This window comes from Macrobrachium rosenbergii, chromosome 14 (assembly GCF_040412425.1).
Source record: "Macrobrachium rosenbergii isolate ZJJX-2024 chromosome 14, ASM4041242v1, whole genome shotgun sequence".
NCBI lineage: Eukaryota > Metazoa > Arthropoda > Malacostraca > Decapoda > Palaemonidae > Macrobrachium > Macrobrachium rosenbergii.
In genome coordinates, this window is record NC_089754.1 from 28,165,578 (window position 1) to 28,177,383 (window position 11,806).

General features: G+C 42.3%; 2 protein-coding genes across 2 annotated transcripts; both read left to right on the forward strand.

The window, feature by feature from the left end:
* The first annotated feature begins 2,659 nt into the window (after positions 1-2,659).
* LOC136845512 (uncharacterized) lies at positions 2,660-4,949 on the forward strand. Its single transcript, XM_067115690.1, has 3 exons — positions 2,660-2,957; positions 3,119-3,861; positions 3,909-4,949. Exons 1-3 carry the CDS (start codon positions 2,660-2,662, stop codon positions 4,947-4,949), a joined length of 2,082 nt encoding a protein of 693 aa, XP_066971791.1.
* A 33-nt stretch (positions 4,950-4,982) lies between these two features.
* LOC136845513 (uncharacterized) lies at positions 4,983-6,311 on the forward strand. Its single transcript, XM_067115691.1, has 3 exons — positions 4,983-5,307; positions 5,408-5,859; positions 6,018-6,311. Exons 1-3 carry the CDS (start codon positions 4,983-4,985, stop codon positions 6,309-6,311), a joined length of 1,071 nt encoding a protein of 356 aa, XP_066971792.1.
* Positions 6,312-11,806: the final 5,495 nt, after the last annotated feature.

Sequence of the window (11,806 nt, forward strand, 5' to 3'; positions counted from 1 at the left end):
TCTCTCTCTCAGATTCTTCATCCATTATTATTATTATTATTATTATTATTTATTATTATTATTATTATTATTATTATTATTATTATTATTATTATTATTATATTTGAGATAAGTACCCAAATTATTATTATTATTATTATTATTATTATTATTATTATTATTATTATTATTATTATTATTATTATTATTATTATTATTATTTTTGGAAGAGATCTGAAGCCTACTTTGCCTAAGCAGAAATATTTCTGTTGAAAACAATTTGTTTGATTCTTGATTCCATATAATGTCTATTTAATTACTTTTTTCTATTTATTTTGAAGTTTTCAAGGCACCGAATGTCTTTTGCAATCTATGCTAAACACAAATATCCACAGTCACAATCAAGGCAAGAGCTTTTGCATGAGTAAAAGAAGTGGAAAGCGATAATTTGAAATGGCTTTCCGATGAACGTAAATTATATAAAAGCCTGATGCGATTATTCTAGCACGCAAAATCAGACCACGATTCAGGTGTTGCGAAAATACTCTTTTAAATCGCTTTCACTTCGCTTGGAATCGGTATTACCGGTTGCTCACTCGTCAGTTGCCTGAAAACAGCCTGACAGAAAGGACGTTTTCAGAATCCTTCCCGAAGATATGGCTGTGGACCATCACGAAATTTTTAAACTGTTTCGTCTTGCGGATAGAAACTCAGAGTGAGTCGAGGCCTATTTTTATTATACAGACAAGTTCTATTCATTGCTGTAATTGTTATTTTTGTTGATTTCATTACTAGAGGCAACCGAGGGTTACAAATAATTGTGGACAAAAGTGAATGGTCGGAGTGAACTTACTGCAAGTTCCTTTTTCCAAGATCTGTTTCAGATCAATCTCTGACATTCTATGGAAATAAGAGTCTTTTGTCAACTTTTGACATTTTTCAAACCTCATGACATTGTAACTAGGTCGACATCAGTTTACTTCAAGTGAGGAAATCAAGAGATCATTAGTCACTTCCTGCTGAATTCATGAAGTGCTTATGAAAAAGTGGGTTATAGTTAATTGTAACAATGATATAGGCAAAAATAGAAAAAAATATACTCATGGTGTAATTTGCAAATGGAATACCTTTTTTGAACCATTATGATAACATCACACTCTTAGCAAGTTTATTCTCCGTATTTGTATAAGTGAATCTATTGTCTTTGGTTTCTTTTCAAGTGTAAAGAAAATCTCTTGAGTTTTGTCTCTCCCTTTCCTGAGTAGATAGAGGTTTGAGCCTTCGCCAACACTTAGTTGGGTCCTGGGAACTTTTGTTTTCACACCTTAGCCAGTTTTTGTATTAAATTATTACTATTACTCAGAAGATGAACCCTCTTCATATGGAACAAGCCCACAGGGGACACTGACTTGAAATTCAAGCTTCCAACTCTGATCTTTTTCATAAATCATCAAGTTGGTCACAATCAAATTCAAACACAAATTCAGTCCAAATGGAAAGTCCCAATAAATGAACTTGCTATGGGACTTAGATATACCAAATATCAAAGTCATAAAGTCTATTTTGTCTAGATCCATTCTAAAGTCCCCAAGTCCTTCAACGCATTTCGTCAGGAGAGATGGAGGATCGTTGGCAGGGTTTATGTTCACTAATGATAATCAATGGAAATAGTGTACGGTTATTGAAGTAATTTCTTTTCAGTTCAATTTTAATGTCAACATATTATTTTTTTTTTCAGAGAGATCACTAAGGTCTTCAAGGGCGTGCAAATTTGATTCTACATCAGAGTCGTAAGATCTAACTTGAAAAGGAATTTATAACAGTTAAAACATTTACTCTGAATGTTTTTGCGTAGATACACACATTGAACACTCACTCACACCCTATGCCAGAACACAAACCCACAATATTACATGTCCGATATTACACATCAGAACCACTGATTTCACTCAGAAAATAAATAGAAACATGTTCAGAGGTAGTCGGAACATCTCCAGTTTCCAGGTAAGATAATTGTTTCATGGTAAATAGTTTTATAATGACTTATATAAGTCATAAAATGCTTGTTGCACTTATACTTATGGTGACTGGGGTAATGGACATTGCTTTCTACTGCGGTTAAATCATTAAATTCTTTCCCTGAACCTTTAAATCACAAAACCGAAAAACGTTCGATTGCGAATGACGAAGAAATGCGCAATTCAAAATGAATGTTTCTGTTCTTGATTTTCTAGAGCAAACGTGGTAAACGCAAGCCCAGAAAACTAATTTACTCGGAGGCCACTTTTTGCAAACGGAATTTTGGAAAGAGATCTGATATATACTTTATTTTTATTCAACATCAGTGAAGCACAGTTAGAGAAACTATCTTACATTAAAAGAACGAAAAAAGGTCTTATCTGCTTAACACAGTTTTCCATGAAAAATATTTTATTTTTTATTTTTCTCAAATGATACATGTTTAACCTCGTCAGTTTTACAACTCCAGTCCTACAGAGGTCCTTTGACACCACCCAGACCACACCTGTAGGGGGTTCAGTTCTGACACCATCAGTTCAAAATGCCTCCACCCAGGCCATGCCAGCAGTAAGCCCAGCTCTGACAAGGCCAGACTCCTCAGACACCACCCAGACCACACCTGTAGGGGGTTCAGTTCCAACAATCTACCACCACCCAAACCATGCCAGTTGGAGGCCCAAAACCAACACAGTTGGCCACTTCACCAGCCATCCAGATCATGCCTGAAGAAAGTCCATCACTGACCCAACCAGGCAACTTGGCAAGAGCCCAGACCCCACCAGCAGTACGCCCAGCTCCTTCTCCGCCAGGCCCCTTGGGCACCACACAAACTATGATAACAGGAGATCTATTACCCACTATACTGGGAACAGCAGCCTCAGCTCCTTCCCCAGTAGCAGGAAGCTCAGTTCCTGCTTTGCCAGGAACAGTAGCCACAGCCCCTTCCACAGCAGAAGCAGGCACAGTTCCTACTCTACTAGGAATAATGGCCACAACCCCTTCCAAAGCAGAAGGAGGCTAAATTCCTACTATGCCAGGAACAGTGGCCCCAACTCCTTTCCCAGCAGTAGGAGGCTCAGTTCCTACTCTGCCAGGAAGGCCTAAACTCCTTCCCTGGCAGCAGGAGGCTCAGTGCTTACTCTACCAGGAACAGTGGCCACAACCCCTTCCACAGGAGAAGAAGGCTCAGTTCCTACTCTTCCAGAAACAGTAGTCCCAACCCCTTCCACAACAGCAGGAGGCTCAGTTCCTACTCTACCAGGAACAGCAGTCTCAACCCCTTCCACATCAACAGGAGATTCAGTTCCTACTCTTCCAGGAACAGTAGCCACAACCCCTTCTACAGCAGCAGGAGGCTCAGCTCCTACTCTACCAGGAACAGCAGTCTCAACCCCTTCCACAGGAGCAGGAGACTCAGTTCCTACTCTTCCAGGAATAGTAGCCACAACTCCTTCCAAAGCAGGACGCGCAGTTCCAACTCTTCCAGAAACAGTAGCACCATCCCCTGCCACAGCAGTAGGAGATTCAGTTCCTACTCTGCCAGGGACAGTGGCCATAACTCCTTCCCTGGCAACAGGAAGTTGTTTCTACTCTGCCAGCAACTGTAGTCTCAGCCCCTTCCACAGCAGCAGGAGGGTCAGTACCTACTCTACCAGGAACAGTGGCCACAACCACTTATGCAGCAGCAGGAGGCTCAGTTCTTACTCTACCAGCAACAGTGGCCCTGACCCTTTCCCCAGTAGCAGGAGACTCAGTTCCTACTCTTCCAGGAACAGCAGTCTCCACCCCTTCCACAGCAGCAGGCGGCTTAGTTACTTCTTTGCCAGCAACAGCAGTCTCAAACCTTTCCACAGCAGCAGGAAGGTCAGTACCTACTCTACCAGGAACAGTGGCCACAACCCTTTATACAGCAGCAGGAGGCTCAGTGCTTACTCTCCCAGAATAGTGGCCCCGACCCATTCCCTAATAGCAGGAGGCTCAGTTCCTACTCTGCCAGCAACAGTAGTCTCAACCTCTTCCACAGCAGCAGGGGGTCAGTACTTACTCTACCAGGAACAGTGGCCACATCCTTTTATACAGCAGCAGGAGGGCCAGTACCTACTCTACCAGGAACAGTGGCCACAACCCTTTATACAGCAGCAGGAGACTCGGTTCCTACTCTACCAGCAACAGTGGCCACACCCCCTTATAGAGCAGCAGGAGGCTCAGTTCCTACTCTGCCAGGAACAGTGGCCACAACCCCTACCATAGCAACAGGAGGCTCAGTTTCTACTCTACCAGGAACAGTGGCCACAACCCCTCAAACAGCAGCAAGAGACTCAGATCCTACTCTTCTAGAAACAGTAGCCCCAACCCCTTCCACAGCAGCAGTAGGCTCAGTTCCTACTCTACTGGGAACAGTGGCCCCGACCCATTCCCTAGCAGCAGGAGGCTCAGTTCCTAATCTGCCAGCAACAGTAGTCTCAGCCCCTTCCACAGCAGTAGGAGGGTCAGTACCTAGTCTACCAGGAATAGTGGCCACATCTCTTTATACAGCAGCAGGAGGGTCAGTACCTACTCTACCAGGAACTGTGGCCACAACCCTTTATACAGCAGCAGGAGGCTCAGTTCCTACTCTACCAAGAACAATAGCCACAACCCTTTATACAGCAGCAGGAGGCTTAGTTCCTACTCTAACAGGAGCAGTGGCCACAACCCCTTTCACAGCAGCAGGAGACTCAGGTCCTACTCTTCCAGGAACAATAGCCACAACCCCTTCCACAGCAGCAGGAGGCTCAGTTCCTACACTACAAGGAACAGTGGCAATAACCCCTTCCACAGCAGCAGGAGGCTCAGTTCCTACACTACAAGGAACAGTGGCAATAACCCATTCCACAGCAGCAGGAGGGTCAGTGCTCACTCTGCCAGGCATAGCAGCCAGAACCCCTTCCTCAACAGGAGATCCCTCTTAGACACCACTAACCCCCCCTGCTATTGCTTAGACCATGCCACAAGGGGGTCCTACTTCAACACTGCCAGGACCCTCGACCACCACAAAGACTACACCAGCCGCAGACCCTCCTGTTATACTGCTGAGCTTATTTAAAATGATGACCAAGCCTGGAGGAGGCAAAGCAACTACAGTACCAGGCCCCTTAGGTACCATGCAAACTATGCCTGCTGAAAGCTCAGTTTCTACCCTGCTGGGCCCCTTAGCCTCCAAGCAACCCACACAAGAAGGAGGCCCAGCTCTGACACAACCAGGACCATTGGCCACCATGCAAACTACTCCTGGAGGAGGCAAGGCGACTATTCCACCAGGTCCCTCAGGTAACATGCAAACCCCACCTGTAAAAGGCCCTGCTCCTACCCTGCAGGGACCCTCAGCTGCCACCTAGACCGCAGTCCCTACCCCCTCCTCCTTCTGCAGGAGGCCAAGTGCCAGGAACAGCCAAAACCCCTTCTACAGCAAGAGGAGACTCAGCTCCTTCTCTGCCAGGAATAGCAGCCACAACCCCTTCCCCAGCGACAGGAGGCTCAGTTCCTACTCTGCCAGGAACTACAGCCCCAACCCTTTTCAAAGCAGCACGAGGTTCAGTTGCAACTCTACCAGGAATCGTAGCCCCATCCCCTTCCCCAGCACCTGGAGGCTCAGTACCTACTCTACCAGGAACGGCAGCCCCAACCCCTTCCTCATCAGCAGAAGGAGCAGTTCCTACTCTTCCAGGAACAGTGGCAACAACCGCTTCCACAGCAGCAAGAGGCTCAGTAATTACTCTACCAGGAACAGTGGCAACACCACCTTCCAGAGCAGCAGGAGGCTTAGTAATTATTCTACCAGGAACAGTGGCCATAACCCCTTCCACAACAGCTGGAGGCTCAGTAAGTACTCTACCAGGAACAGCAGCCCCAACCCCTTCCCCAACAGCAGGAGGCTCAGTGGCCCACTCTGCCTGTAACAGCAGCTCCAACCCCTTCATCATCAGTAGGAGGCTCAGTTTCTAATTTTCCAGTAACAGTGGCCATAACCCTTTCCCCAGCAGCAGGAGGCTAGGAACAGTGGCCACAAGCCCTTCCATAGCAGCAGGAGGCTAAGTTTCTACTCTTCCACGAACAGCAGTCTCAACCCTTCCACAACTGCAGGGGGCGTCAGTGGCCACTCTGTCAGGAACAGCAACCCCAACAACCCCTCCACAGCAGCACTTGCAAATCTCCCTGTCAACTTGAATAAAAGCACTTACAAAATCGCCCTATCAACTTCAATGAAAGCACTTGCAAATCCCCCGATCAGCTTCAATAAAAGCACTTGCAAACCCCACTATCAACTTCAATAAATGCACTTACAAAATCCCCCTATCAACTTCAATAAAAGCACTTGCAAATTCCCCTATTAACTTCAATAAAAGCACTTGCAAATCCGCCTATCAACTTCAATAAAAGCACTTGCAAATTCGCCTATCAACTTCAATAAAAGCACTTGCAAATCCGCCTATCAACTTCAATAAAAGCACTTGCAAATCCGCCTATCAACTTCAATAAAAGCACTTGCAAATCTCCCTGTCAACTTCAATAAAAGCACTTGCAAATCCCCCTATCAATTTCAATAAAAGCACTTGCAAATGCTTATAGTCCCCTATCAACAGCACTTGCAAATCCTCCTATCAACTTCAATAACAGCACTTGCAAATCCCCCTATCAACTTCAATAAAAGCACTTGCAAATCCCCTATCAACTTCAGTAAAAGCACTTGCAAATCCCTCTATCAACAGCACTTGCAAATCCCCTATCAACAACACTTGCAAATTCCCTATCAACGGCACTTGCAAATCCCCCTATCAACTTCAATAAAAGTACGTGCAAATTCCCCTATCATCAGCACTTGCAAATCCCCTTACCAACAACACTTGCAAATTCCCTATCAATAGGACTTGCAAATCCCCCATCACCTTCAATAAAAGCACTTGCAAATCCCCCTGTCAACTTCAGAATCGAACGATTTATAAGAAACAGTTCATCCGACAGTTTTAAAAACTTATTCTTTACAGAATAGCTTTTCAAACGAATTATAACAAAATGAACATACAGAATAAATACGCGGAAAAATAACACTTCCACTTAAATAACGAAAGCTTTTACTATAGAGTGAGTGTAGTGTCCGGAAACGTGTAGAGAATTCGCCTTATAAGAAAGTGGCTAGAGTTTAAGCCGATGTGACGGAAAGCGTATATAATTCTTTTTTACTTTTATTTTTCCATCTGAAATTCCCGACTCTTTTGTCTAAATGAAGAGCTACGAATTTCACGTCTTCGTTTTCACTGATGTTTTTAACAAATGCTTTATTTCAAAGTAAAGTTTCTTCGAGTCACACAGTATTTAATTATAGTACATGGGAGAATACGTAAGTACGTGAGAGAGAGAGAGAGAGAGAGAGAGAGAGAGAGAGAGAGAGAGAGAGAGAGAGAGAGAGAGATCTTCGGAACGCTAGAGCGATGTCTGTCCTGGAGCCTATCGTATAGCATCGAAGAAGTTCCGAAGAATTCCGAAGAAGCGTTCAGAAGCCGAAGTCAGAGCTCGTGACATGTTCTAAAACTAATCTAGAGGCTAACCTCCAACAACCGGTAACAATTAACGATGCATCAGCAGTTAGTAAATTGTGCAAGTGCTATCAACTTTGTGATGGCCCAGCTCCCTGCAAAGGGACCTGTGGATTTATTGTTTATATTGCTGAAAGTCTTTCCTTCTTGGTCTTTTGGCGGTTCCCTTCAAAAGGAACTGCTTTGCTGGACTGTTAGGAGGACTTTGTGGAATTTGTTCTTGAAAAATCAGGGCGAAAAATTGGCCAGTAGGACAGTAGTTGAGGAGAACCTAAAGATTCGTTGTGAGCTGGACACCTTGCGGGATATCAATCTTAATTTGAAACAAAAAATTCGCCTTAGTTTCTTCGGCGCAATCGAGTTTTCAGTACATCGTACAATAAAGGCCACCGAAAATAGGTCTATCTTTCGGTGGTCTCGGTATAATGCTGTATGAGCCGCGCCCATGAAACTTTAACCAACGCCCGGTGGTGGCCTGGCTTATGTCGTTGCCTGGCGCACCATTATGCTTAACTTTAACCTTAAATAAAATAAAAACTACTAAGGTTAGAGGGCTGCAATTTGTTATGTTTGATGATTGGAGAGTAGGTGATCAACATACCAATTGCAGCCTTCTAGCCTTAGTAGTTTTTAAGATCTGAAGGCGGACAGAAAAAGTGCGGACAGAAAAAAGTGCGGACGGACAGAGAAAGCCGGCACAAGAGTTTTCTTTTAGCAATGATTTTCAAAACCTGAGCTGCCCTCACTATTTACACTTTGCAGCATAATAATAATAATAATAATAATAATAATAATAATAATAATAATAATAATAATAATAATAATAATATAGTTCTGGGTTCAGTAAATTTGTTCACCTATGGTAAAGGTAGTAGATAAACTTACTGAAGTCTGAATATTGAAGAAAATTAACTTCTCTCTCTCTCTCTCTCTCTCTCTCTCTCTCTCTCTCTCTCTCTCTCTCTCTCTCTCTCTCTCTCTCTCTCTCATTAAAGAAACGACAAAATGTAATAATTACAAGAATATAAATATCACTAAAATAAGATGAAGGAACCGGAACGGGATTTCAATGATGACTCTCTCTCTCTCTCTCTCTCTCTCTCTCTCTCTCTCTCTCTCTCTCTCTCTCTCTCTCTCTCTCTCTCTCAAAGTGATGTAGGACAGTAATAGTCATAGCTGTCTTCCTCACATAACGATCGAACCCAAGGCTCTCAAACGAAAGGCAAAGACGCTACCAACTGAAGCACCACACGAGGTCAGAAAAAGTGATAAAAACTGTCGTGAATGTCGTGTAACTAAGAGTGTGCTTCCGACGGCGCCAAACTTCCTCAAGACTTTTAATCTGGCTCAAGCTAATCCCGGCATCCTTCCATTCAGGGGCCTTGAATCCGGCCCTGAAATTTCCTTTCCAATTCCATACTATCATAAATCTTGCGGGTCAAGCAAAAGCTGTTTTAAGATCTACCACTGTTGTTGTTTTAGATTAAGACGACCTTGTGTTTCGACAACAGCCCATCAGGCTGACTGCTTTGTTTATTTCTACAAATGTAAAAAAAAATTGTAGGAACAATGCGAGCATAATATCAAATATGGAGTGTCTTTTGATACAGATAATAGTCCGATTTCCAAGAGGACATCCTCGACTATACGTGGCTACAATGTTTGCTATGAAGACAGCTGTTTTCTATGTTTTCTTAATAACTATCAAGATGTTCATCTCGGATGAAAATAGAAATTTAACGTTCCGTACCCTGCGATCAATATGGTTCAGTGCATTACTGGAATCTTAATGTACTAAATTTTTTCCAATCTCATAATACATTAAATTTTAACTTTTATTCGTTATATAATTTGAGTACTGATTGAATCAGTTTATGTTTGAACATTATCGAAAGTGTAGTCAGATTCTTAAATGTATTTGTAGCCCGGCATCATCATTTCTCTCTCTCTCTCTCTCAATAGCGAACTGAACGAAGTAACCTCTCTCTCTCTCTCTCTCTAGCGAACTAAACGAGGCAAATCTCTCTCCCCCCGTCTCTCTTTCTATAAAGAATTGAGCGAAATTACTTTCTCTCTCTCTCTCTCTCTCTCTCTCTCTCTCTCTCTCTCTCTCTCTCTCTCTCTCTCTCTCTCTAGCGAATTAAAAAAGGTAAGGCAAAACGCCTAACTGCAACACTTCGGGGAGGAAGGGTCAGAGGGAGAGGGAAGGAGATGATAAGTAAACAAGCACGTGGCCAAGGTCAGCAAAACCAGACCCCTCCCCCCGCGTAATTCTTTTTCTTTATGCAGAAAACTCCAGCGTATATTTATAGCAAAAATATATATACGACGTTAAGTATTCTTGTGTAAGCAAATTGTTGTTTCCTAAATTTCTTCCAGTTTTCTATGTTACTCCTAAAGATTGTTAGATCCTTTCAAAAGCCTTACAAAAGGGTTATATGCAAAGTCCAGGGAGAGCGTACCTTACGTTCACTCTTTTCTGGCTGTGATTCAGTACTTTGGGAAATACTCCCTTTACAGGGAGTGTGTAATGAAATGTGTAGTAAAGAACCCGTAGACTTTTATCACCGTTTCGTTTTTCTGTGATGTCCGTGTTTTTGAGAATTCTCAGCCACAGGTTTCTCTCTCTCTCTCTCTCTCTCTCTCTCTCTCTCTCTCTCTCTCTCTGAGCCAATTACAATTTTGATTTTAAGCAAGTTTTCGCTTTATCAGTTTCTTTCAATATACTAATTATGCCTCTCTCTCTCTCGCTCTCTCTCTCTCTCACACACACACGCACACAGACGTCTTTTTATAGAAAATGGGTCTTATTTCAGGATCATAGAAAACCGTGAATCAATGAGCAAAAGACACTGACTAAGATAAATACACTTCGAAAGTCTATAGTAACTTTGCCCTGGAAAAATACCTGACTTGGAGCCTGAAAGGATAATTTACTCTCAGACTTACAGTTATTCTAATAAAAAGCTCTCCAAACAAGAATGCTTCATGGCAAATAACTAGTGAAAAATTGATGAATAATTCCCAAGATGATTTCAGTTTTTCCATAAAATGTACCTGTCGATGTACAATGAAGATGAATAAACCCTTTTCATAACTGAGAATGATTGTTAATTCGTGTACCAAAATGTTGTAGAACTCCCTTAAGAGAGGACTTTTAGATTACTTATTCAAATACATGGGATACCATTGTTATCTAGACCCAACTCCATTTAGAGTAATGCTTCAAGTTTGTAATATCCTGTTTCTCTCTCTCTCTCTCTCTCTCTCTCTCTCTCTCTCTCTCTCTCTCTCTCTCTCTCTCTGTTGTTTTTTTTCCTAGAGCCCTATACCAAAAGGAAAGTCTAAAATTTTTCCTGGAACGAATAAAATGAAGATGGAACAGTCTGTTTCGAACTCTTTGTAATATTGATTCCAGCGACTCTCAAATCATCACTGGCCCTTTCACAAGGTCGAAGGTGTTATAAGGAATTAAAGTGATTAAGAGGCTTAATATGGATCCCTGGTCTCGACCTGACCAACCAAGAGGAGTTCATTAGCTAGTTCAGGACATCATATTGGAATTACTTGCGGACTTAAACCCTAGACATTTTCACCTTCAGATTCCCCTGTTGCTCTCTCTCTCTCTCTCTCTCTCTCTCTCTCTCTCTCTCTCTCTCTCTCTCTCTCTCTCTCTCTCAGGACGTATTCTAGTGATCTAAGAAATAACTATTCTATTTTCTTAGTAAGACGTAAAATAAATTCCGGATCAATATATATGAAAGATATATGTATAATAAAATAAGATATTCCCTCTGAAACCAATGGTTAAGCAGAAAGCATTTGGAAGGAAATTAAGAAGTTTTCAAAAAATTCCCAACGTTCTTTCTGGTAACACTGAGAATCGTCTCTTGTCGTGGAAGATGCAGAATTACCAACATACAAAGAGGCTGTAAGAAGCCATTATAGGACGATAATTAAATAGCCTCAAACTAAATGAAAGGAGGAAAACTGAGTTTTGTCATTACTGTAAGATTTCCCGTTCAGCAAATAACACTTAATACGATATATCACCTGAGGTAGGTCTAGTTCAAGACTGTTAAAAGTTGGCATTCCTGGCTTTTCGATGGCACGTCGAGTGCAAACATTGTGATTCTTTGACATTCAATTTTGATCAAGACTGTACCGAGTTGGAGAAGCGGCCGAGAAAAAACATAACTCCATTAAATAAGATATTCAATAAAATGATTGTGGGT

Bases quoted from the DNA above. Each gene is read 5' to 3' on its own strand.
- LOC136845512 (XM_067115690.1), top strand. From the start codon at position 2,660: ATGCCAGTTGGAGGCCCAAAACCAACACAGTTGGCCACTTCACCAGCC. The intron at 2,958-3,118 runs GCACAGTTCCTA...CTTCCCTGGCAG, and splicing joins CCCTTCCACAGCAGAAGCAG to CAGGAGGCTCAGTGCTTACT. The intron at 3,862-3,908 runs GTCAGTACCTAC...CCCTTTATACAG, and splicing joins CTTTCCACAGCAGCAGGAAG to CAGCAGGAGGCTCAGTGCTT.
- LOC136845513 (XM_067115691.1), top strand. From the start codon at position 4,983: ATGCCACAAGGGGGTCCTACTTCAACACTGCCAGGACCCTCGACCACC. The intron at 5,308-5,407 runs GTAACATGCAAA...CTCCTTCTGCAG, and splicing joins TATTCCACCAGGTCCCTCAG to GAGGCCAAGTGCCAGGAACA. The intron at 5,860-6,017 runs GTAAGTACTCTA...CCCTTTCCCCAG, and splicing joins CCACAACAGCTGGAGGCTCA to CAGCAGGAGGCTAGGAACAG.